We start from the raw sequence: 27,601 nt of genomic DNA, 5'->3' as shown, positions 1-27,601 counted from the left end.
GAGGGTAAACAATAGCATGAAGGAAAGCCTTGTCTAATACATGTTATGCATGCAATATGAATGAGTTAAAAAATCCAACCAACCATGGCTTTTCTCAAGAAATTTCAAAATATATATACACACTAATATTTGTATATTTTAAATAAAAAATGAAATGTATTACGAGATATAAAAATTAACTTTAGAAAGTGATATTTGTATGTAAAGTTGAGAAGAAGAAAAAAACAGGAAACAAACAAAAACACTATTAAAATAAAATCATTTAATTAACCGTGAAAAAGTTATGACCCCTTGGTTTAAAATTAATTAAATATCGGGGAGCTGTTGAGGGTAACTTGGTAAAGATGGGGATGTGTTAAAAATAAAATACTTCTATCTTATTTTGATTGGATTAGCTGACCAAAATATGCTCGAACAGAACTATTCTTTAACACATTCCTCATCTTCACCTCATGCGTTTGTAAAAAGTTAGAATTACACTTAAATGAGTCATGGAGGGGCAGGGTTATGTGGAAGAGAAAGTACAGTAGAATCTGCCAAGAAATTATTCACAAATTCTAATTCTAACTCTTTTCCTGGCTCTCCTCTAGCTACATTCAATAAATTATTTTTGTCATCAACTAAGACCAGTATGCTTAGTCAATAATAAATACTTATTTCCTCCGAAGTATTGAAGGTAAAGGATAAAACTTTTCTAAGCTTATTTCATAAAAAAAATTAGGAATTAAACTCCCAAACATTTACTCAAAAGTTGATATTCATAATAGTAAATTTTGTCCAGCAAAGAACATGGACTTAAGAATGCAGGAAGAGAAGACATGAAATACCTGTCATTTCTTCAACTGACGACCATATGGTATTACCAACATATGGGTATAATAAATTGACTGTGTTTAGTGGAATTCCACTGACCTCAACTATGTTTTGCTAATGAATTGTAAATCAATACCACTTCAATAACCAGCCTATTTTTGAACAAAATTGGATGATATCTACAAGCTAGACAAGAACACAGTGAGTTAAACTAAAATCCTCACAGACGACTTAACGGCTCGAAACTCTTCTTCTGTGACACTCTTCCAAAGCCCATCTATTAGTAAGCATCCCTTAGCTTTAACTGGTGGTAATACATCATGCTCTAATTCAGAAACTTGTCCTGTCTCTCTTATCTTCTTAAGAGTTGATTCATCAAGCAGCGTAAGGTCCAAAGTGGCATCTCTCTTGACACCATGTTTGATTGGTTTCTGAGTCTCCTTCCTATCCAATTCATGAATGTCTTTCCCATTATCAATACGATCAAGTGAAGGAAGATAACCAGATGAACCAGCAGTGCGGGGCAACATGCCGATTGGACATGGGTTCCATTCTTTAGCCAAAGCCCATGTCCGAGGCTTGTCAGTTAAGCAATCCATTGATGATGATGTTTTACTCTTTGTTACTCGTTGTTTAAACGACTCCAGCTTTCTAGCAGCTTGCCGTATCTCTTCCTCCATCTGAAGGAAATTCACTGAAGCCATGGGCAAAGAGCTTTCATCATTGGTTATGACTGAGTTGGATAGAATGACATGGGAGAGCTTTTCAACTTTCTCCATTAAAGAGCTATCATCCATCAATTTTGCAAGGAGAAGGGCTGAATCCATTAGCTGCTTATTGCTAGGAGGCAGTATTCGAAGACATTTTCGTACAAGTTCAAGCAAAACACTTTTCGGTACATTTGCTTTAGCAGATGGTACTTTGTTTAGAATCCCAACAACCCATTCAAACAAAGATGCAAGAAGATCAATCTGGCAAAACCCTTCCCTACGTGATGTTCCTAGACATTGTATTTCTGCACAGAGGAGAAAGAAACAAATAAGTAAAGATAAAACTACCTCAACCTTAATACTGTAATTAATAAAACAGTTCTATATCAAGACAGGAGATAAACCAAATGCATGTATATGGAACTTTACAATCATTAGGAACTCTACTATAATAGACTGCAAAATTTTCCACAGAGATGCTGAAACATTTGATCACAGTTCAGAAGTGAAAAACTCTCCCCATAAACTGGCTGCAGAATTACACTAAGCACATACCAAGCCTAAACAAACCAAAACAAAACATTGTATCTTAAATCAACTCTGATGAACAAGAAAAAAGATCCACAGTTCGAAGCTTACAAATTGTAATTAAAAGCACATTATAAACTTGACACTACAATAATATAACTCTACCTTGACATACAAAAAAAGTGGATCAGAGTAATTCCAAGTATAAAAGACAAAGGTTATCATCATCTTTGTACACAGATTCATAATCCAATATGACAAAATTCAAGAACATTGAAAATTGATTCTAATTCATGTTAGATTAGGCATCTAGCAAATGCTTTTGAAAATTTATTCAACAAAAAATTTCCATGGATAGTACACCTTAACTACCTTCCACCATCTTCATAATAAAATGTATTGCATCAAAGGCCCAAATTTAGGCGCACCCTAAGTATTGACCAAGCATGAAAGGCAATACCCTTTCAAGTACCACACAATAATTAATCAACAGACATTAGCCTCCACCAAAAAACACATTGAATATTGATGGCATGCATAGCAAGAGGACATCTACCTTCTTCATATTTCATTGCTTCCTGGGTCTCAATCATAATGAGTACTTCCTTGAGAAGGTTCACAAGTAATTCCGGCTCCTTATCCCAAAATTTGCGTATGACAACCTTCCAATTGGCCAAAATAATGTTTATGGTTGGACCAAGTGAAGCATGTGTCGCATGCTCTCCTAGTTCTGAAGAACTCAGGGCTTTTAACAAATACTCCAACAACGCATCTACAATCTCTGAGGAGTAGGAAGAATATAACTGAACAAGAGATTTCAATATCTTAGAAACCTGTTTCTTAGAACCTGAAAATAACAGGATATCACTGCTTAATTCACTTTAGATTCAGCATCATTGAAATGAAATACCATAACTAATGATTCCAGCCATAAGGCCTCATTTATTTTGGGGTCATAAAATAGGAACATTGATATATCAAATTATCAACGCTATAATAAAATCTTTATCAAGTCATATTTTTCACAATCCATGAAAAGTGAGACACATCTTCAAACTTCTTGCATCGCACAAGGCAACATGCCTAGTTAGATAAGACGACAATTGAACCCATACTTTCGCGTTTGGATTGCTGAATTAAAACAAGAATTAGTATTTGCCATACTCATCTCTGCTTGTTCCAACTAGTGCCACATATATCATCCCTAACTGTGCCCCATAAAACAAACATATTAAATTTTGGATTGACATGTAAATTACTTATCATGAAGAATTCCCTACTAAAGTCAATAGTTAAAAAGATACGGTAAGAACATTAAAGTTATGAGCGATGAAAACAAACAAAGCTCACACACGTTTTCCATCGAGTATTGGACTATTAGACTGGGGACTCTGGTTGCTTTTCAAGTAGGAAGACAGTTCTTGAAACTTGGATTTGATTTTCTTTCTAGCCTTTGCATTTCCATCACCTTCAAAAGGAATTGCCTTGGTCTGAGGTTCCCAATAATAAGATTTCAACCAATCAAGTGCCTGAAATTGATAACAAAACAGCATACCATCAGTTATATACGCAAGGGTAAAAACATACGAGGGAATAATTGCACTTGCAAAGCATTTGAACACTAATCGTCCAAGCCTACAAAGTAAAAAACAAGAGGAAATGAAACAAGAGGGCTTTTCATTTTTCAATTTTGTTCCTTCAGATTGCCAAAGAATTTTTTTTTTCCCCCCTTTTCATGTGAAGCATAATCTACATGTCTCGCTTAAGTAACAGCCTGTTATGATATTTGAAAAAGAAGAGGAAAGAGAGGGAAAGAGTAGGAGAAACAGAGAGACGAGAGAGAGAGGTACTGAGAATACTGAATGGATTGAATATTCACTGAAAACAAAACATCACACATACAATTGATTTAGGAACCCCTTTAAATAGGTTAGCTCCCAACGGCTAATTCTGTACGGAATCATTAAACTACCTGAAATCAACTAACTGAACTAACTAACTATAACTAACTACTTCTTATATTTTTAATATAACAATGCCCCCCCCCCCTTCAAAAGATCCTTGCCCTCAAGGATCAATAACCTGGAAATCTGGGAATTGGTTCTGTAAACTGAATAATGATACCCAAGTTGCCTCTTCATCAGGAAGTCCCTTCCATTGGACTAGAACCTCTGTAATAATCCTTCTTTTCTTTCTGCCAACCCTCTTGTTTAATATTTTTTCTGGATATAGAGTGGTAGGGACTGCTGGCCAGTCAATAGGTGGATGTCTCTGCTTAACACTTGGGTCTGGACAGAGTTTAAGCATTGAGACATGGAATGTAGGATGAATTCTGGATTCAGAGGGTAATTCCAGACGGTAAGCAACAGCACCAACCTTCTTCAGAATTCTGTAGGGACCGAAGAATCTAGGAGCTAGCTTTTGAGAGCTTCTAGTTGCAGCTGAAATCTGCCTATAAGGTTGCAATTTAAGAAAAACCCATTGGCCTTCTTGAAACTCCCTATCTGAACGCTTTAAGTCTGCCCTTTGCTTCATAGTATTAGCAGCCTTGTGTAGGTGATGCTTTAGGACAGCTACCATTCTTTCCCTAGCTTCAAAACTTCTGTCAATAGCTTCAACCACAGCAGATCTAGGAATGCAAGGAACATATATTGGAGGTTTCTACCCATACAACAACTCATGAGGTGTAATTTTAGTAGAAGTGTGAAAATTAGTGTTGTACCACCATTCTGCTAGAGACACCCAAGAGCTCCACTCCTTAGGGCTTTCCCAACACATACAACGCAAGTAGGCCTCTAAGCACCTGTTTAAGACCTCTGTTTGACCATCACTTTAAGGATGGTAAGCCGATGTTAGCTTTTGTTCCACCTTTAAGACCTTAAGGAATTCCTTCCAAAAGTTGCTGATGAAAATTGGATCCCTATCACTTATGATTTCAACCGGGGCTCCATGTAACTTATACACTTGATCTAGGAAACATTGAGCAAGAGTAGATGCTGTATAGGGATGAGAGAGGGGAATAAAATGGGCATATTTAGTCATTCTGTCCACTATAACCCAAATAACTTCCTTATTTCCAGATTTGGGTAGACCCTCAATGAAATCCATTGAAACACTTTCCCAAACCTTGCTAGGGACAGGTAGGGGCTGCAATAAACCTGGAGATGTAGTAGTCTCATATTTACAGCGAGCACAAGTATCACATCCCTTAACAAAGTCCTGCACATCCCTATGCAGATGTTTCCACCAAAACAGTCCCTTAACTCGTTGATAGGTGGCTTGAATTCCTGAATGACCCCCTTATGGACTAGCATGAAGCCACTCCAATAATTTTTGCCTTAGTGAAGCATCATTTCCCACTGGAAGTTTGTCTTTCCTCCTTAAGTAAGTGCCATCCCACGTGTATTTTCCAAGAGCAGACCCCTTCCTCTCAATTTCAGAAATAATGGCAGCCAAATCAGCATCATTCTTCCAACTTTCCTGAATCTGATTCATTAATTCTGGAGAAGTAGTGTCAAGGGACATCTGTAACAGCTGTGAACTAGGTAGTCTTGACAAGGCATCAGCTACTGAGTTATCATTTCCCTTCTTGTACTGAATCTCATAATCATACCCCATCAATTTAGCTATCCAATACATTTGAAAAGGAGTCTTTAGCTTCTGTCCAAGCAAATATTTAAGGCTTTGCTGGTCTGTTCTGATTACAAATCTGGTTCTTTCTAGATATTGGTGCCAATGTTCCACTGCTTGCACCACCGCCAGCAATTCCTTCTCATAGATAGAAAGATTTAGATGCTTGGGAGCCAAAGCTTTGCTGAAAAAAGCTATTGGTTGGCCTTGTTGCATAAGAACAGCACCTATGCCCAAGCCACATGCATCGGTTTCCACAATAAATTGCTTAGAAAAATCTGGTAGAGCAAGAACAGGGGCTGTAACTAGGGCATTCTTCAGCTTGCTGAATGCTGTAGTGGCAGAATCATCCCACTTAAACCCATTTTTCTTGAGAAGTTGAGTTAGGGGCTTAGCCAACCCTCCATACCCCTTAATAAATCGCCTATAATAGCCAGCCAAGCCTAGGAAAGCCCTTAGTTGCTTAATAGACTGAGGAATAGGCCAATCAGCAACAGCTTGAATTTTTTTAGGGTCAGTAGAAACTCTTCCATTGCTTATAATGTGTCCCAAGTACTCAACATTCTTGGCAGCAAAAGTGCACTTGGATTTCTTCACAAAATAGTGGTGTTCCCTAAGAATTTTGAAGGCTTGAATCAGGTGCTCCACATGATCTGTCAAGGAAGAACTATAAATCAGTATATCATCAAAGAAAACCAAAATAAACTTTCTTAAAAATGGTTTAAAAATACTGTTCATAGCTCCCTGAAAAGTTGCAGGGGCATTAGTCAGTCCAAATGGCATTACTAGCCACTCATAATGCCCTGCATGAGTTTTAAATGCAGTTTTCTCTACATCTTCAGGTACCATTCTGATTTGGTGGTACCCAGCTCTTAGATCCAGTTTAATGAACCACTTAGCAGCCTGTAATTCATCAAGTAAATCCTCAATGAGAGGGATGGGATACTGATTTTTTATAGTTTTCTTGTTCAGCTCCCCATAGTCAATGCACATTCTCCATGTGCCATCCTTTTTCTTAACCAAAACAATAGGTGCTGAAAATGGTGAGGAGCTGTCTTGTATAACCCCATTTTGCAACAATTCCCCAACTAATTTTTCAATGACATCCTTTTGAGCTGAAGGGTATCTATAAGGTTTTAAGCTTATAGGGTCAGCTCCTTTCTGCAAAACAATGGGGTGATTATGACCCTTTCTCAATGGAGGAAGACCTTTTGGCTCCTCAAACAGATCAGCAAAATCATTTAGAGCTCCTTGTATTTCCTGTGGGACCCCTTCTACTACATCTTGAATTGAAAGGCACTGCTGCAAGTGCTGTCCTTGAGGTTGCAGCAAGTGAATCAAGAACATTTGCTGCTCTTGATCCTTCTTGTATCCCAACTTCTTAGGTGGCACTATCATCATTGAATTAGGAGGGGTAGCTTGAAGTTTACACAGCTGCCCATTGTACCAGAAATGCATAGTGAGGGTCTCATACTCCCAGAAAGCACTCTTAATAGTTTTAAGCCATTTTAGACCCAAAACAATATCATAGGTCTGTAGTTCTATGATTCTCAAATCACATGTAAAGTCCATGCCCTGCATACGCCATCTAAAACCATGCCAAATCCCATGCACCTTCAATCTTCTACCTCCTGCAACCTGAACGAAAGAAAAATCAGTACCACTTTCTTTCCATCCTAATTTTTGAGCAAGAGTAAAATCTAGGAAATCATGAGTACTCCCATTATCAATTAAAACTTGAATACTCCTTTTGCCCACAAATCCTTGAATCCTCATAGCATCCGTACTGTCAACCCCTTTAATTGCATGAAGGGATATAAGTGGCATAGAATCATCATCTTCCTCTGGTTCATTTTCCTCATAACCACTGGTCTCCATTGGTTCTTCCAGCTCAATGAAATGGAGCTGCATCTTCTGGCGTTGAGGACACTTGTGGTCCCTTGAGAATTTCTCATGGCAGTAGAAACATAGGTTCTTGGCCCTATGCTCGGCTTCTTCTTCAGCCGTAAGAATCTTGGAATTCTTGGTAAAGTTCTTGAAGGCACCGTTTGTGTTCTTCTGGACAGTAATGGCAAGCTTATCTTTTTTTCTGGGTGCTGCCATTAAGCAATGCATTCTTGTATGGGGTTGATGTTGCAAGAGACATGGACGACACTGATGAACCAGGGGCTACATATCTAGTTCCCCTTTCCCCCGTTTTCTTTTCTCTAATTCTGTCATTGGTTATCTCCTGCATCCGGGCAAGGCTTTTAGCCTCTCTGATTGTTCTGGGCCTGAACATTCTAACGGGCCCAGATATTTCTTCCCGTATCAAAGAAAGATACGCATCAACCAGCAAGTCTTCGGCCAAGTCAAATTTAGAAGAACAAAGATCGAACTCCGCGTTAAATTCGGCTAGAGTCCCCAGTTGTCGCAAACGGAGTAGGTTGCCCATCGGAGACTCATACGTAGGACCGAAACAATCCTTTAATTTTGCGACGTAATCTTCCCAAGCTGGCAGAGCTCCTCGCCATCGCCGTTCGCACGCAATATGCCATCGAAACGCGTCTTCATCGAGGTGTAAGCTCGCCATTTTCACTTTCGCATCCTCGGGTGTATTATCCAACTCAAAATACCGTTCACAACGCAAGACCCAGGCGACGACATCTTGACGAGAGAATTTCGGAAAATCCATTCGAGTGAATTGCATCTGCCGAGGTCACGCCGCATCGTGATTTCGCATTTCTTGGTTTCGGTTCAAGATTCTGGGTTGCTCGCGATTTTCATTTTGGGTCGCCACCAGCTGTCGGACGTCCTCCATGCTTCGCGCCAGAACCTGAAGTTGATCGGTGACTCCATTAACCGTTTCCTGTAGCGTCGAGACGGAGCCCAGTTGATCTTCGATCACTTGTAAGCGTTCGTCTAATGCTCTGTTGTTTACCATTGTTCTGGTTTCTAGCATATGGTGTGGAGTCGCAGTGGGTAGGCCGAGAACCAAATGCTCTGATACCAATTGTTATGATATTTGAAAAAGAAGAGGAAAGAGAGGGAAAGAGTAGGAGAAACAGAGAGACGAGAGAGAGAGGTACTGAGAATACTGAATGGATTGAATATTCACTGAAAACAAAAACATCACACATACAATTGATTTAGGAACCCCTTTAAATAGGTTAGCTCCCAACGACTAATTCTGTACGGAATCATTAAACTACCTGAAATCAACTAACTGAACTAACTAACTATAACTAACTACTTCTTATATTTTTAATATAACACAGCCATAGATACCTAATAGTAAACAAAGACAATCATGCATACCCATAATTCATGTGAGAGTGTAATTATCAATTGTAATTGTAACCCACCAAAAAGCCTTACTCCTACATAAATACAAAACGCAGCAATGCTAACATCACGGAGCTAACAATAAAAATTACATACTCAATTTCACCCTCAAATAAGAAAAGTCAGGTGTCATTCCAAACTATAATAATGTCGCTCATCCAAAGCCTAGAATGAAGTGTCTCTTTCAAACATGAAATGGCCAGGTTGACACATTAATCACAATGGAATTAAGTCCTGAGTATCTTTCTTAAGGAAGTTTAATAAAAAGAACTAGAGGTCGGGTCCTTTCCTTTACACTAACCCAAAACATGGGCTACCACCTACCGAGTACTCACCCTATTCCCATTATAAAAAAAAAAAAAAGGAAACAGGAAAGAGAATTCCTCCCCCACGTTCCACTCATTCTCTATCTTTCACAGACCCGTGCAATACTTATCCCCTGTGTCATTACCATTCTACTCCTCTATTTGCTTCTACTCCCTGCGTCTTTGCAGTTCTTCTAGTGTATGCCTGAACCCATTTTTCATGAACCGGCTCCCTAACTTTCACGGGGTCCATCAGTGCCAAAATAGGAAACAAGTTTAGAATTTAACTTTTAACTAAGTGATGATGTAAAATAAAGCATGAAAAGGGGGGAAAATGGGAAGAATTTAACAATTGGTGCAGGAGTCCACGTACTTCACATAAGTCTTAATGGATATAATTATTCTACCCTTATCAATAATTTCCATTCTACAAATAAATAAAAACGAAACAAATTTCTCCAATATGAGCAATTCCTTAGTCCCAATCCTGGCCCTATGAAACTGTGAAGCCTAGCTGACCTAAACTTTTCTCCACCAGGCAAAAACAAAGTAACGTAGAATTGCAAGTAATGCTAATTATGAACTGTTAGAAGCCCTTGATTCTCTCCCTGATTCTCTCCCTTTATTATCTCCATTATTTACCCATGATTCTAGCTAGACAATGAATTCCTGATTACTTGTGATATTGCAATATCTTTCATTTATTACTGATTGATTGTAACCGGTAGTATGAGACTCTATATATTGTACCCACATCATATGAAATAATATGGAAGAGTGAATTTTCAATACTCTTCAAACATGGTATCAGAGCGTGTGAGCTTGGAAAGGGTCCTGGAGAGTCTGCCGTGAGCCAGAGAGAGAGAGACGGCGAGGAGAGAGAGAGAGAGAGTGAGTGAGGCGTCCTCAAAACTGGAACCAGAAGTGGTCCGTGGACGACACCACCCCTCCAGGCCTCACCGGCGTCCCCAGATCGGCGCGTCCCCAGAAGCCGACGTCCAACGGAGCTGCGCGTGACCCTCACGCGCCGTTACAAGCTCCGCGCGTGAATCCCACGCGCCGCCACGCCCCGCCACTGTACCAGCGCGTGCCGCCCACGTGCCGCCGTCAGAGACCTCCAGCACCTCCCAGAGACCCAGAAGATGGATAACCCAGAATTCCCACCACTTTTTGGGTCTGTTCGCAATATTCCAAGGGTTCTCATGTCCGGTACATCTTCAAATACTCAAGCTACTCCTTCTTCACCGGTGGTTACTCCTTCTTCAGATCTGACAGTAGCCGCTGAACCTCAAGCTATGGGGGTAGCCCACAAACTTAATGGAAGCAATTATCTCCAATGGTCTCAAAGTGTATTAATGTATCTGCGTGGGAAGCGTAAGGAGAAGTATATCAATGGAGAAGCAACACAACCTTCGCATAATGATCCCAAATTTGATACCTGGTTCGCTGAAAATAATCAGGTGATGTCTTGGTTGTGCAATTCAATGACTCTCGAAATCAGTGAAGGATACCTTCTTGCAAGTACAGCCAAGGAAATCTGGGATGCTGCTAAGCGGACCTACTCTACCCTCGATAACACTGCAGCCTTATTAGATCTAAAGAGGCAGCTCAAAGATCTGAAACAAGGCAACTTAACTGTGACTCAATACTACAGTACGTTGACAAAGATATGGCAGCAATTGGACCTCTTTGAAGTACATCCTTGGAAGGATATGGATGATGCTAATTACTACAGACAATTGGTGGAAAGAGGACGAACATATGACTTCTGTTGGGCCTGAATGATGTTTTTGAAGAAGTGAGAGGGAGAATTATGGGACTGAAGCCGCTGCCATCCCTATTTGAAGTCTTCAGTATGGTTAAGTTCGAAGAAAGCCGAAGACACCTCACTCAAGGCAGCCTGACCGCAGCAGAGGGCTCGGCATTGGTGACGAGGGGGTTCCAGACATCAGAGGGCCCTGAGAAGAAAGGGAACAAGTGGTGCAACCACTGTAACAAGAGAGGCCACACCAGAGATGAATGCTGGAAACTACATGGGAAACCAACTCAAGGGAAACAGAAACAACGGGAAGATAGAAGGAGCCACCACACCTCCTCTGAAGAAAAAGGTGATGATGGAGACCAATTGACCAGAGAAGAGCTTCAAATGCTTCGTAAGATACTTGAAAAACAAAACAAATCAAAATCTGTTCCCAACGTGAACTTGATACAGTCAGGTAATTCCATTATAGCCCTCAATGCAATGATAACTAGTGATGAGACTTGGATTGTTGACTCCGGTGCTACAGATCACATGACTGGTAATAAGTCCTTCTTCAAAACCCTCAAATATTGCCATGAGAACCTTAGAGTAAAAGTGGCAACTGGACTGTATACTAAAGTTGAGGGTGTTGGCAGTGTGGCTCTATCTGAAGATCTGGAAATCCATAATGTTTTGTTTGTCCCTGCTCTTACTTGCAATCTTATTTCTGTGAGCAAATTAACTAAAGGGAAAGCATGTCGGGTGATATTTGATGATGTTAAATGTGTTTTTCAGGATTCGACCTCGGGGAGGAAGATTTTGACTGCTAAAGAATGGGATGGACTCTACTACTTTGAAGGAAAGGATATGAAGACAGCAGGAGCAAAGAAAGCTATGGTTAGCTCCAACTCTCAGAATAAAAATGTAATGTTGTGGCATCAAAGATTAGGCCACCCCAGCTTTGATTATATGAAGCATGTGTTTCCAACTTTATTCAATAAAAATTCTTCTCCTTTCCAATGTGAAACGTGTCAAATTGCTAAACAAACTCGCGCCTCTTATCCCAAACATACTTACAAACCTTCTACCCCGTTCACAATGATCCATACCGACATTTGGGGACCAGCCAAAACCAACACCCGAACAGGCACAAAGTGGTTTATCACATTCATAGATGATCACACCCGGGTCACATGGGTTTACCTTATGAAAGAGAAATCCGAAGCCCTACAAATTTTCAAAAACTTTTACTCGTTTGTGAGAACCCAATTCCAAACTACCATCAAAGTCCTGAGAAGTGACAATGCCAAAGAGTATGTGAGTGGAGCCTTTAGGGAATTTCTTGAGCAGGAGGGAATCCATCACCAAACCTCATGTGTTTATACTCCTCAACAAAATGGAGTTGCTGAGCGAAAGAATAGACACCTTTTGGAAGTGACCCGAGCTATTATGATGGAAAGAAATGTTCCAAATCTGTTTTGGGGAGATGCTGTACTAACCGCAGCCTATCTTATCAACCGCATGGCCTCTAAAATTCTCCACTTTAGTACCCCTATTCAAAAGCTCCTCGAGACTTACCCCACTTCACCTATCATCAATACCATCCCTCAAAAGGTCTTTGGGTGTGTCGTCTTTGTCCATAAACATGATGGAGGCAAACTAGGTGCTAGAGCAGAAAAATGCATTTTCCTCGGGTATTCCTCCACCAAAAAGGGGTACAAGTGTTATTGTCCCACCACCAGAAAACTTATAATCTCCAAAGACACAGTCTTTTATGAGGATGATGCTTACTATCCCAAATTACCCATTCAGGGGGAGCACTATGGAGTAGAATGGCTAATTACATCCGAACCTATAACCATACCGCCTCAAGACAACATCCCTGAACCGGAAACGGAACCAAAAACCCCTACTACTACACCTTCTCCAGAACACCAAAACTCCACAAACATCCCTCACCCAATGGAAACCAATGCTGAAATTGATGCAGGGGTGACAGAGCACTCAAGTCCTCAATCAGGTGAACAGGACAGTAGTAGTAGGGTTCCTTCCATTCCAAGGCAGCAACATGATTCCAATCCGGAGTTGGATCCTGAAGAACTGGGATGGCCTATTGCACTTAGAAAGGGGGTAAGATCGTGTACTCAACATCCTATTCAAAAATTTGTCTCCTATGGCAATTTATCTGCGAGAATGCAAACTTTTGTAGTGAATAGCTCACAGGTGAAAATTCCAGAAACATTTCAACAGGCTGTAACAGATCCTAATTGGAAACATGCTGCATATGAGGAGTTGAGAGCCTTGAAGGAGAATAACACGTGGGATATCACCACACTTCCTAAAGGCAAGAAAGCAGTGGGTTGCAGGTGGATCTTCACCCCTAAATTCAATCCTGATGGCAGCATCAACAAGTACAAAGGAAGATTAGTTGCCAAAGGGTACACCCAAACCTATGGGATTGATTATCAAGAAACGTTTGCTCCTGTGGCAAAATTCAACACCATCCAGGTACTCCTGTCCCTAGCTGCCAACCTTGATTGGCCCCTACATCAACTAGATGTGAAGAATGCTTTCCTAAATGGAGATTTGGAGGAGGAAGTGTACATGGAAATTCCAGATGGAGTAATAGCTCCGCCCAACTCAGTTTGCAAATTGAAGAAATCATTATATGGCCTGAAACAATCTCCACGAGCATGGTTCGACAGGTTTGCCAAAGCGATCAAAAGGTTTGGCTACATTCAAGGACAAGCTGATCACACTCTTTTCGTCAAACACAGTGATGGAAAGGTAACGATCCTAATTGTGTATGTGGATGATATAGTCATAACTGGCAGTGATGAGGTTTCTATCTCCCACCTCAAGAAGGCCCTGGCTAGGGAATTCCAAGTGAAGGATCTAGGCCAAATGAAGTACTTTCTTGGAATGGAGGTTGCTAGATCCAAAAAGGGTATAAGTGTGTCTCAACGAAAGTACACACTGGACTTACTCCACGAAACAGGAATACTTGGGGCTAAACCTAGTGAGACTCCTATGGAAGAGTCATGCAATCTGGAAGTGAAACCAAAAGGGACACCAGTTAACTCAGAAAGGTACAGAAGACTTGTGGGCAAACTAATCTACTTGACTCATACAAGGCCTGACATTAGTTATGCAGTTGGAGTGGTAAGCCAATTTATGCATCAACCCCAGGAAGAACACATGGAAGCAGTATACAGAATCCTCACCTACCTCAAACTCAACCCTGGAAGAGGACTATTCTTTAAAAGGGGGAGTACAAGGAGCATCGAGGTCTACACTGATGCAGATCATGGGAGAGCTGTGGATAACAGAAGATCTGTCACAGGATACTGTACTTATGTTTGGGGAAACTTAGTCACTTGGCGAAGCAAGAAACAGACAGTAGTCTCAAGAAGCAGTGCTGAGGCTGAGCTAAGAGCTGTAGCCCTGGGGGTATGTGAAGGAATGTGGGTGATTAGACTTCTGAAGGAATTGAGAATCTCCTATGAAGGACCTATGAATCTCTGGTGTGACAATCAAGCCAGCATTGAAATGACCAAAAATCCTGTGTATCACGACCGAACAAAGCATGTTGACATTGATCGGCACTTCATCAAAGAAAAGGTCGAGGATGGCATCATTAACTTGAACTATGTGCGTTCAACTGATCAGATTGCTGACATCATGACCAAACCGTTAGCCAGAGTCAAGTTTGAAGGGCTTCGAAGCAAGCTGGGAATGGTTGACATCTACTCTCCAGCTTGAGGGGGAGTGTTAGAAGCCCTTGATTCTCTCCCTGATTCTCTCCCTTTATTATCTCCATTATTTACCCATGATTCTAGCTAGACAATGAATTCCTGATTACTTGTGATATTGCAATATCTTTCATTTATTACTGATTGATTGTAACCGGTAGTATGAGACTCTATATATTGTACCCACATCATATGAAATAATATGGAAGAGTGAATTTTCAATACTCTTCAAACATGAACATATTTCTACTATGCTACAAAAGGCATCTGTCTATTTCAAATTACACTCTTTGAGGTCATTAACTCAATGTAACACCTACAATCATCATCTCAACGTAGCACAACAATAAAATGAGCCCAGATATATCACAGGCCTTCCCTCTATAGCTCTATATATCAAAACCAATGAGAGAAGAAAATATTTTCAGGGAGACGCATCAGAGGCTTTGCCTCTGTTTCTCTATCTATCAATACGCCGTCCTGTTTTCTCTAAACAATATGTCCATTTTATTTTCTTGGACAATCGAGAGCTCATTGCGAGAAAAGAGGACAGCACCATTTTCACTTTAATTTGCCAAAAACAAGCAATTGCATAGAACATGTTGCCAGCAATCTGGTAAATATCTAAAACCTTTAGAATCTTATAGCACGACAACAAGTGCACCATATTAAAAAATTCCTACATCAATACTGGCATTGAAAAGGAAACCTATTCTAATTGCTTCATATCAAACGAGTAAATCAAATCTGCACACCTTATCACTTACAGCACCCCATAGACGCGGTATACTCTAACATTAAGCCAAAAGGAAATTCAAGGCAAGAAATTCTTGACAATGATAATAAGATATACTGAAATGAGCTATACCTTAACTGAGGCACTGTGAAGAAGTTGAAGTGATGGAAGTCCACGATGTGATGCCTCTAAAGTTGAAGGAATATATAAGGGACAAAAGGGCATTTTCCAATATAAATGTGAACAAATAATAGTAGAAGACTTTGTTTACCATGACGAATATCAATCAGTGTGCGTGGAATACCAATTTCCTCAGCTGCCACAGCTATGGACTTCTCTTCTTTTTTACGCGTCTTTTCAATAACACCATTGACAAGCCTTAAGCAAACAAGGTAGTGAATTAAAGGGTCACATACAACACAAGTGCTTGGTGATACTTTTCCCAAAAGAACACAGCTGCTCATGCTAAAAGATACAACAGGAAATGATGGCTGAAAAAAAGCCCAGATCTGAGAATTCTAAATTTCCTAGCATCCCAAAACTTCTTGGAAGGGCCCCAAAATATCTTCTACAATAGTCTCCATTAACCACACAATCATGACCCGTGATCTTGAGCCATATTAACTCATTAATTAATTTTTCAAAACAGTGAAAGTACAAATAGATTACTGAAAACTTGTAAATCACTTGATCTTGTATATTGTACCAGTGCTATGGATGTAATTCTAAGAGCTATAAAGAAATATTTCATGTCAAAAAATAGGCCAAAAAAGTTGAAAGAAAACCTCACCTAATGATTGTCATGCAATACAAATGAGCAAGCATCTTCTCTGAAAGGGAATGAGAATTATCATTACACTGATCATCATCCACCCTACAAAAACCAAAGTTCATAAAAGATATATCATTTTTGACATTCCAGCACAAAAGAAAACTTTGCAGCAGAGACAAGGAAAAAACATCAAACGTCTATAGCTTACGAGAGGCTAGGCTCTCCACTACCAAAATCACAAGCTAAAAATCTCTCTCCCATCCCCTGGTACATAACTGAATGTCCCCTTCACTCTATCTTTCAAATCCTCTGCTGCCAGTCCCTGTCAGTTACACCACATCAAGTCCCATTACAGCTCTTGTTGGACCTGCCATCCTATCTTCCTACAATATACCCAGGCCTACTCCCATCATTATGTTGAAACAATTACAATAAGTAAATACTCCCGCCAGACCTCTTTATAAGACACAAATAACTAAATCACACAGACCATAAAATATAGTTAAAGCCAATAAATATGTTTAAATTTAATTTTTCCCAAAGCCACCATATTGCCTGTTTGACATGGTTGCTATGCATCAGGGTAGAAGATGAAATTTTCAATAAATGCACAAGGGCAGAGGTAGTTGTTTCATATATTTAGGCCAAAGAGTTTCCCTCAACTGTTTCTTCTAAAGAGGTCAGAGGGAGTAAACTTGTGAAAATCAGAATAGAAAATCTACCTAAAATAGGGATCCATCTGTTGAATTTCAATGATGGAAGCAGTAGCCTCAATCGCAGCTGGTAAACATCCTCGACTTTCCCATGCCGATATCTGAAGGCAAATAAGTCTTTCATCAGCTTAATCCCCCTGTATCATACAGAAAAGGCTTGCAAATAATCAGAACAAAATCTTACTCTTTTGAGAGCAAAAGCAATGGAATCTGGGGAATCTGAGAATAGAGAATCTTTAACCAAAACCCATTCATCCCAGTTCAACCACGGCACCAATCTGAGTGCATATGACGAATTTTGCTCCTCACATATTTCATTTAAGTCTAAAAACGACTCCATCAGAGACTTGATCAACAATCCTGAAGGAGCAAGCTTCAAATCACTGTAGGGGAGAGTGTGAATTTAAAATATAAAATTGAAGCAGAAAACTTGAATAACAGGTGCAGCAAAAGGGAGGAGGGAGGTGAGTAGCCAAGGTACAATGCTTGAATCCAGTTGTAGAGTGTAGTAAGAGGCAGTAGCAGCTTTAGAGAAGACCGTAGATTTCAATGCCCTCTCATCTCAAATCTGAAAATATTTACAAGTGTGTTTAATTTCTTTAAAATATTTTATTTTTATTTCATAAAATGTATTTTATATTTTTAAATTTCTGTAGGAACATCCTATCTGATATTTTAGGATAAAATATATTCCATCTTTGTTTTCAATCGATTTTTTATATAAACAAAGATCTTATCTCACTTTTAACTTCAATTATCAATAACAGCTATATTACTATGACGTGTAAATATATAATTATCTCTACTAAATTACAAAAATGTCATTGATGTGAAAGCATTCCTTTCAACCATGATAACACATTCTAGCATTCTGACGGTATATATGCTGTAGTATACAGGGGGACATGCATGGGCTCTGTATGTGGTACGCTGCACACACGGCTTATATACTATATACTGCTCTACGCAACCCCCACACGCATCCTGACTGGAATACTTATATACATGTCTGCGTGCGCGCGCGCGTATAAATGAACAAGAGCCATTAGCTGTAAATACTAACAAAACGTAGATAAATTCATGATGCTGAGCATAAAGAAATGAGACAAGGTTTTATGCAGCCTTAAAATTTACTACATCGAAGTATGTTGGGGAGAAACCCCCCAAATAACCCAAGTATTGGCTTTGGCTAACTGTATCTGTACTTATCTCAAGGCATATCAGGGAAGGACCTAAGTATTGGATTGCATTTATACCACCTCTGGCCTTTAGTCACAAATAAAGCCACAGCTGAACTAGATTCCAGGGAGAAGAGACTTAGAAAGTGTTACTGAAAGCAATGGACAGCATTGAAAGTGAAACAGGGAAGTACTTACGGATAAGAAATATGGAGGGATTGCGAACATACCTCCCAGAGAACGTCAGGACTGAGATGCTACGGTGAACGGTGGGTAGCTGGATGGCGGTGGACGGCCGAACGGCGGCGAGAGCAGAGCAACGGCGGCTGGCAGCGGCTGGCAGCGGCTGGTCTGTGATACGGGGATGCGGAAACGCGGGCAGTTGGGTTGAAGGGAAAGTATGGGCCAGGACATCAAAATTTAATTCGGCCTAATTTGTTGTCAATTTTTTTTTTTTTAATTTCACCGGGAAGCTACCATATTACCTTGACTCCTTCGTATAAAAACTAATTTAACATTTAATTTAATTTTCAATATAAAGTCTTAATTTATTTTATTTATCATATTTATTTATTTATTTAAGATAGTTTTTTTAATAATTCAATACGTTAAATTTTTTATCAAATGGCACTTCGAGCTAATACACATAATTAGTAACGGACAACGATATTATAGAAGAAACAACACCTATTTATTATAAATAACTATCTTAAATAATTTTGTTAATTTGTTCAAATTAGTCAACTAGCTCTTATATTAAGGACCGGATTTATGATTAAAATTAAAGTCAAACAAACTCTTATATTAAAGAACGGAAGTAGCGCATTTTATTTTTATTTTCACAGAATTTAAAAGTTTTTATAATGATTTTGAAAAATAAATGGACGAAAAGCATGTGTTTGTATTTGCATGCAGAGAATTTTTCCCATCTTGAAGATTGAAAGCTTTCCTACTTATTTTTAACAAATTCCTTTTTGACAAAACTGGAATTCGTCTCTCCTAATAAGACGTTTTTTCATATTCACATAGCGTGAGATCAAATTGATTGTTGACCATACACTTAAGAAATCTAGCTATCTGCCAATTGTGATAGACCTTGTCTGTAGTTTTATGGCTTTAATAATAAAATAAAGAAATACACTAATAAAAATTGGTTAGATCACAATGAACTTCAAATTCCACTAAAAATTGTGCCACATTTAGTTCCTCATCATCCCTCAAACAAAATTATCACTAATTTAAAAAAAATGGCAATTTTCATCAAAAGATCAGTCGCATTGCATATCATTTTTGTATACAGATCATGGAAAGATCCACTTGTGAATGTATGAAAACTTTACATGCCATGTAAATATGGATCCCTACTAAGCTCAAAATCTTCAACATTGTTATTGTTTTTAAACTGAGAAATTGGGTCAAGGCCTAATACAGCAGAAGATCCATGACATTATCTTGTTTCTCTTTTTCCCCTGCACAATCATAAACATTATATTCATCAATACTAAACCACGATAACCAATGTGTATTGGTTACAGCAGCGTTAGAAGGTTTGCTTTGTTGTGTTTTTAAATTCTAACTTATTTGGGGAAAAAAAATAAAGTATGCAAATCTTCATAGGTTTTTGTTATGAAATATTTCTACTGAAACAAATCTGATTCATCAACAATTTGAATCAATCATCAGTTTCCAAGGCCTTAGAAATATGCTACCTCAGGTCCTAATTATAAGATCTCGTTTGCAGACAACAGATAACATCTTATAATTAGGACCGGGTAATATGATATGCCTATAGAGATTCCACTCTTAACACATACACATGAATCGATCCAATATTGTGGGAGACAAGATTCAGGTTTGTCAAACTTTCTTTCCATCTAGTCCCTATTGCTCTATGGCTTCCAAATTGTTGATGAATCAAGAGTCCTTTGCGTATTAGATTGTGGCTTGGCCGAGATGAAAAGGAGTAACACTAATACAAAAGTTCTTTTCCCAGCGGTTTAAAAAGGGATTTCCATACCAATTCTGCAAGGCAGTGATGATACACAACAATATTGTGAACTCTTTATTCCATCTGACAAAATAACAAAACCCTAGTCTCCTTCTTACTTAAACCCCTAATCAAATCCACAAGAATTAGGTTCTACTCATAGATCATTGACTATACAGATTATCTGATGTCTCAAATGTCACTAATACTCATTGACCCAGAATCTCCACATACACATCAATCTCTCTTCGATTTTGATAACAGACCTAGCTAGATGTACACCCACACTAGCTGGCATATATTATCATGTAGCCCACACCAAGGATGTCTTCTAAGAGAGAAACCATTGAAAATGTAGAGGAAACCAAGAAAACAAGAAAAGGCATAGGAGACCTTAAAGAACATACTATTCACAGAATCATGAACAGTATGACTCGTTCAATTGTGTAATGCACAAGAACTTACCTAATCCTAATGATGTCATAGTGTTTCATCATTAGAACGGCAATATTCTACCTAGCTATGATCCATGAGTTGACTAAAGGGGGCATGGATCAAAGTTGTAACGAGCAATGATATGATTAACATATGAAGATCCAAACTATTTGGAACTTCTTGATATGTTAATATAATTAACATATGAAGATGATGATAATGATGCAATGAACAAAGAAACACAACAGATGAATAAAATAGAAGGTCATCAGCAAGAGAAATGGGGTCTCACCATTGGATTAGGAGGAGTGGTTGCAGAAGCATAAGGTGGTTCTTCTTCTGGTTTACCATGACGATCATGCCTCTTGTGGTGGTGGTGGTGGTGGTGGTGGTGATGAGCTTGGTTTTTGGGAAGGTTATTATTGTCATGATGAAGATGATGATGATCTTGGAGTTGATGAGTTTGACGCTTGACCTCAGATAAGTCAGTCTTTTGATGTTGTCGATCAGCTCGAGCCTTTGAAAACACCACTGTGTACCCTGAACTCACATCTGCCCCACCGTTTTGATCCCACCCCCCAAACTGTGGCACTGACATTCGAGGCCGCCCTTTCTTCTGCATCCTCACATTAAAACCATACATTTGTTAGTACGTATATACATCACCATTATATTGTTATTTTCTTTTGAGCATGCATGTAGGTATATTTCAAAAAGAAAGAAAGAAAGAAAGATGTAAATTTGACAGCAATAACCTTAAACTCTAAACTCTAAACTCTAAAACCTGTTTCTATACTAATTTATTCCTTATATGTAGCATTGTATTGTACAATCAATATAATAGGCTAATATATATCATGGGGTCCGCCCGCATGACAAGTGGGGTGCGCTCCCTGGTCTGCATTGTGACCCCATCAACTGCTCATTTCGGTCCAAAATATAAGATGTTGTTAATCAATTCTCGCGAATCAAAACATATTAGTTAAGTCATTAAATATATTTTAAATTGAAAACTAATAGAATTACTTTTTAAATATGCTTTTATTATCTGTCAATTCTCCTCTCTTTTCTGCATTTAAAACTCTTTTTTCTCCTTGTAATAAAAGGTAAAAGTAAAAAATTATCATTAATTATCCTGTCAATCTCTTATATTTCGGACTAGAATTTCCTTTCAAAAGACTTCGTATACTTTGGACTCCAGAGAGTATATGACATACATATATTTGTATGCTAAAAGTTTAATGGTTTCATCTTGACATTGACTGCACCGGTTGGTACCCCCTTTATTTATCAACTCACCAACCAGTACAAAGTCAAGATTTCTATATACATTTCATCGTCTTAATTAGATAGCTTTGGGATATATCCAATTAATTTAGAGATCCCATAATGTTCACAATATTATGCCAAATGGCAATCACATGTTGTGATATGGTGACAGCATGAAAGTGGACAGATATATCTCGCTGCATCAACAAAACTTTCGGTTAGAAGTTGAAAAATATTGACTAATAGGAAAAAGTAATACACATTTATAATACCTAAGTGTTTGCAAAATGGAAAGTTGCAAATCTCTTGGTACATACATGTTAATATTGCTTGTAGCTATAGGTACCCCCAAAATCCTTTTGCTGCATAAGGCCCGGAAGAGTAATTTTTCCGTACAAAATAATCAATTTTCACATCCAGTTTTACTAATAAAAAATAATAGTCTTCTGGTCTTTAATGTGGGAGTTAATATTGATCCTATATATAAAACATATTTAATATATTTATCAATTTTTTTCAAATTAACCATATTGATATTCCCCAACAATAATCAAGTAGGAAAGAAGATGGAATTAAGAAAGATGATTAAGGTGTTTTAAAAAAAACATATCATATTAACTAATGTAACCAGCGTCCTCAATCTATTCAAATTAGTTAATTAAGTTCTACATTAAGAAGCGGAAGAGTAATATATATATATATATATATATGGAACGGGAAAAGTTCAATCAACTATGATATTTTCATGAACAATTTAAATTATTCAAATCAGGTGTAAACAATTTGAAAATGATAGATATGGTGTAAACCAAATCAGATTCAATTCTCTGGTTGGCTTAGACACCTCGACAGTTAATTATTTAGTTTCTCATGTATAAATCTATAGGGGCTTACCTGTACCTCTGTATATTCCATGCCAAAATAGAAGAGATAGAAGAAGCCAGCCGAACGTTTTGTTCAGCTGGAAACTTCTATCTCAGCAAATATGTGAGATTGAAAGGGGTGAGAATTTGATTATCATGGTGTTCTCTTTAAGCCTTAGGGTACTTATTAATTGTGTGGGGACCTTTCAACTTGCTCTTTTTCCTCATTATATGATAATGTCCCATCTTGAAGGTGGAGACAAGGCCATGCTATTTTTAGGGTTTTATTTGTATTTGTTAGAACAATTTGATGGACAAGAGTGAAAGTAGGGCACAAAATATGGCCAGCCACTTAACTACAATGCTTTTGTTAATAATTGGATTCAAATTTCCGATAACAGAAAATTTAGAGTTTTGTTAAATAAACATTATTAGATGACAGATTATTAATAAATATATTTACAAAAACTTATGTGAACCTGACAAGTTTGTCGGGTCGAGTCTTGAAATCATCTTTTGATACGAGTATTATTATGACTCATCTTTTAGTTGATTTAACAATTATTGGTATTGTTGAAAGAGTATAATAATATAATATAATATAATCTATGCAACCGAGATTTGTTATGGTGGTTATATTGTGTTAGTAGTACTCTTCCGGTTCTACATATAAGATCTTTATACGCACTAATATAAAGGTTTTATATTTAGAACCGGAAGAGTTAAATTTTGTTAAGCATCCATCATTGGAATATCAAATTCCAATTTATTTCGGGTACCAAATGTAAAAGATAAACCTCTTGCAGTTAGGCTTGTTACGTACACAAGTTAAAAACTAGATTCAAAAATTCTAATCATCCACCCCGATCCAAGTTAATGTTACTTGTTATCTTTATTTCAGTTAAAGATGATCTACTTTAGGACATAGGAGTCCCTATTAACAGAATTTTGCAAGTTTTAGCCCTAGCTTTTAGGGTTTAGGAATAATGATTGTGAAACCTTTTGATATATAAATAAAGGGTCTGTTTGGGTCAGTGTTTGTTGACCCAAAAGCACCTTAAATTATAATATAAGCTGGGTTGAGCAACAAGATCTGTTTAGGAGAGCTTAATTCTTATTGGGCTTATTTATTTTTTAAGCTACTGAACGCTCAATGGAAATAAGCTCCTGACAAGAGCTTATCAATTATTTGAGAAGAGCTTTTACCAAATTTTAGTCGTTGTGCGTGTCAGGAGCTTGTCAATTTTTTTTCCTCTCCCATCCAACTTTTTCCAGACTCACGAGCTTATCAATTTTTTTTCTCTTAGCCGTTGTGCATGTCAGGAGGTTATCAATATTATCTCAATTCTTTTTTTTATGTTTCAATTTATATTTAAAATATTTTTTATGATTTCTTTAAAATTTTAAAATTTAATTCACTCATTAAATTTGATTTCTTCATATTAAATTATTTTAATTTCATTATATTATGTGAAATCAGTTTTTTTTCATGTTTTATTATTTATTAAAAACCCATACCTATTTTGGTAATTTTTCAGTCAAACTTACTTTTACTCAACTATAATCCAAACAAGCTTTTACTAATTTTACTTTTGTAAACTAACTTTTCTGAACTCCAATCCAAATACAATTCAGCTTATCCAATTTAATTTTTACCAACTTCACTTTTCCATAAGCTATTTTTTTTATAAGCTGCTTTTCCAATCGCTGATCCAAACGGGCACAAAATATCAATAGGCGTATGGTAAAATTATCCATCAGCTCAAAATATTCACATATATATACCTGTTCGCTTCAAAACAAAAGTATTAGTAGGTGGTCAAGTGATGATAAGATGAGTCAGAAAATTTTGGATGGCACAAGGATTTCTTTCCTTGACAAATGAGATAAGTATTTAAATCAAGTATATGATTTCAAGTATTTTATATTTTTCTAACGTATTGTTACAGTTAAAATATGAGACATAAAAATCCCTAATTGAATTTTGTGTATTTTATGCAAAATTTTAATCTTTTAAACTGAGAGCTTTTTATTAGTTATCCCGTAAAAGATCATTCTTAAACATTGACTATAATCCCTTTGTTACATGAAATTTATGGAAATTACTATTATAATTGTCAAATATTAAATATGATGCATCTAATTCATATTTCAATAAACAGATACTACTTCTTATCCTTGATATAGGATTTTTATTTTAATCCTAAATATTAAACCCAATCCATTTTATTTATCATATTTATCTATTTTTTCTCAATGTAATAATAATAATATTTTAAAAAATAATATATATTTATTATAAATAACTAATTTAATTAATTTTTTTAATATTTTCAAATTATTTAACTAATAAACCTGTGTTTGCGTTTACTGAAGCCACCGACGTGGTGGCAGTTTAAAGGAATATGTGAGTTAAACAGATTACCCTCTTTACCCTCTTCGGAATTCGGAACAGCCTGGAAGAGCCCCAGTTCTCGGCAACACCGGTCGGCGAAAAGCATGGCGACGATCAGCCTCCGCAAAGGTAACACTCGGCTGCCGCCGGAGGTGAACCGTGTTCTCTACGTTCGGAACCTACCCTTCAATATCACCAGCGAGGAGATGTACGATATCTTCGGCAAGTACGGAGCGATTCGGCAGATTCGCATCGGCACCAACAAGGACACGCGTGGCACCGCCTTTGTTGTCTACGAGGACATATACGACGCCAAAACTGCCGTCGATCACCTCTCCGGCTTCAACGTCGCCAATCGTTACCTGATTGTGCTTTACTACCAGCAAGCGAAGATGGGTAAGAAGTTCGATCAGAAGAAGAAGGAGGAAGAGATTGCTAGGATGCAAGAGAAGTACGGGGTCTCCACCAAAGATAAGTAGTCTGATATACCGAATCCCTTATAGGAAATTCAAGGGTTTCTTTATATCTGTAGTTTGGTAGTTTGTGAATTTTCGGCTGGTGGGTGCCCTAATTGTTGTATTGGAGGGTGTATTAAACGTTCCATGATATGACGTTTGTGGAGATTGATATCTGATGCTTTTGCTTTTCTCTAGGAGTGTTTATATGGTGACTCTGCACTGTGCTGTATCATTTATACATGATTACATGCTTTAGATGCGTTAAACTCGTAAAAACTTTAGCATAAGTTTAAGGAGCATGGTGTTTGAAATATTTCCAAGGCCTTTTAGCTAAGAACATAATCCCAATATACCCAATAGATATCCGTGTGGTGGTTCTTGTCCTTGCTATTATCAGTAACTTGTTACCTGATAAAGCTAGATCCCCCACGAACCCTGTTTATTTGGATTAGTCAGGAAAAGTTTAATCTTTATTTTCTATACTAGGGTAAGCATCAAATTCGACGTAGTCAGGTTGCATATAGATGAACTGTTCAAGCTTAGAACATGATTACTTCATTCCAATTCAAACTTCATTTCTTTTTTCACTGCCTTTCCTACCCTACTTCTTGTTACTTCATGAGCCTAAAGATATACACATCGCCCCCTAAGTGCATCAGTCATGTGTTTTAATTTGCATGCTACCCATTTTCTTGCAATTGAAATTTGAAAGTGCAAATTCTGTACTCTGGATGGGTTACATGATCACAACTGTAGAGTTTTCCTATAAATTCTTCTAACGTATTGTTCAGCGTAGCTGCTAAACAGTTCTCAATGAAGTGATATACCTGATGTCTACCATATCTCCAATCATTAGGTGCCTTTCTTATGCATGATCTACTTACTAGGTTTGTTTAGTTGCAAAAGAATTTTTAAGTTGTTTGGAGAAGTTGATTTGGTTAAGTTTGACCCACAAAAATGGGACATATAAATGGCCATGACTTGGTTTCTGTGTTTTGCATCACGGCAACATAAGGATGGCTGGAATGAACTGAACTTTTTGTTGGATGAAAGGATCACTTTAATAATACCAAAGAAACTAAATAAGGGAAGACGTAAAAGAATAGAAGAATGTTGCCCTTGTGCACTGGAGCCAGTAAGACCTTGAATTGAAATTTGGGTTGAAAAAGGCTTCTAATTTCTCTCAATTTTGCTAGAGATTATAGTAGGGAATGAGGGTGTGAATTTTTTTCTGGGATGTTAGCATTTTCCTTATCCCTGTATGTTTACTCTGCAGATGCAACCACCAACATAAGACCTTCGAAACAGGAAGAGTGTATCTTAGTTTAGTCTCTCAGTTATTGTTATCTTCCACGAATGTTGTATCATGTTGCTACTGTTTTATAGAGGATAGGGGAAGACCATTGGATAGCAAAATATTTCACTCTTCAATATTAAAGAATTGGTTGTTTTCTAATCTGGGGGTAGGATAAGTGTCTCTTGGAACTCTCTGTAGGGTTTTACACGTTCTGAATGCTACCTTGTCCTGTTTAGCTGCATTTTTTTTCCTTCTGGTATATAGTTTTTCTTAATGCAAATTTCTCTGAGATTTGTGTAATTCTTCTTTGGTAATGGTTATATAACTCTATCAGTAAATTAGCTTATGAGGCTTTGCTCAAAGTGATGCGCACATTATAGGATGCACCATAGACTTTTTGGATAAATGTGTTGTTGCGAAACTGGTACTCAAATTGTAGGTCGTTACCGTCAGTACTTGATCATTGCCCATTGCTTGGTCAAATGAGAGAAGCAATGTAGATGAACATATCTTAAAGACAATGAGAAGTGTTGGTTTCCCCTGGAGTATTGCAATTCTGTCATGTTTCATGGAAACAGGCTAATAAATATATACCCCTGACCTTCATCTTTTGCCAAAAGAAAGTGTCCTTGTTTTGTGATGTCCCGTGTTCAGTGTCCTTGTTTCCTGTCTTTTACCCCTCCACTGTGAGTATT

General features: G+C 37.8%; 2 protein-coding genes across 2 annotated transcripts; one reads left to right on the top strand and one right to left on the bottom strand.

Annotated features, from left to right (window-relative positions):
* Positions 1-747: 747 nt before the first annotated feature.
* On the bottom strand, positions 748-21,267 carry LOC114749270 (uncharacterized). The gene is made up of 11 exons (XM_028937767.1): positions 20,917-21,267; positions 19,632-19,671; positions 18,433-18,553; positions 17,209-17,407; positions 17,034-17,125; positions 16,330-16,413; positions 15,811-15,917; positions 15,672-15,727; positions 3,406-3,580; positions 2,608-2,898; positions 748-1,828 (listed from the first exon to the last, which is right to left on the bottom strand). Exons 1-11 carry the CDS (start codon positions 21,265-21,267, stop codon positions 1,020-1,022), a joined length of 2,325 nt encoding a protein of 774 aa, XP_028793600.1. The 3' UTR covers positions 748-1,019.
* On the top strand, positions 5,977-25,920 carry LOC114749267 (splicing factor 3B subunit 6-like protein). The gene is made up of 3 exons (XM_028937765.1): positions 5,977-5,982; positions 10,318-10,321; positions 25,228-25,920. The coding sequence occupies exon 3, from the start codon at positions 25,256-25,258 to the stop codon at positions 25,628-25,630; it is 375 nt and encodes a 124-aa protein (XP_028793598.1). The 5' UTR covers positions 5,977-5,982; positions 10,318-10,321; positions 25,228-25,255; the 3' UTR covers positions 25,631-25,920.
* The last annotated feature ends 1,681 nt before the right edge of the window (positions 25,921-27,601 follow it).

This window comes from Neltuma alba, unplaced genomic scaffold (genome assembly GCF_004799145.2).
Source record: "Neltuma alba isolate B1F8T4 unplaced genomic scaffold, ASM479914v2 tig00006004_pilon, whole genome shotgun sequence".
In the NCBI taxonomy this organism is placed as follows: Eukaryota; Viridiplantae; Streptophyta; class Magnoliopsida; order Fabales; family Fabaceae; genus Neltuma; species Neltuma alba.
The sequence above is the reverse complement of the archived record's forward strand: the minus strand, read 5'-3'. Positions and strand labels throughout refer to the sequence as shown.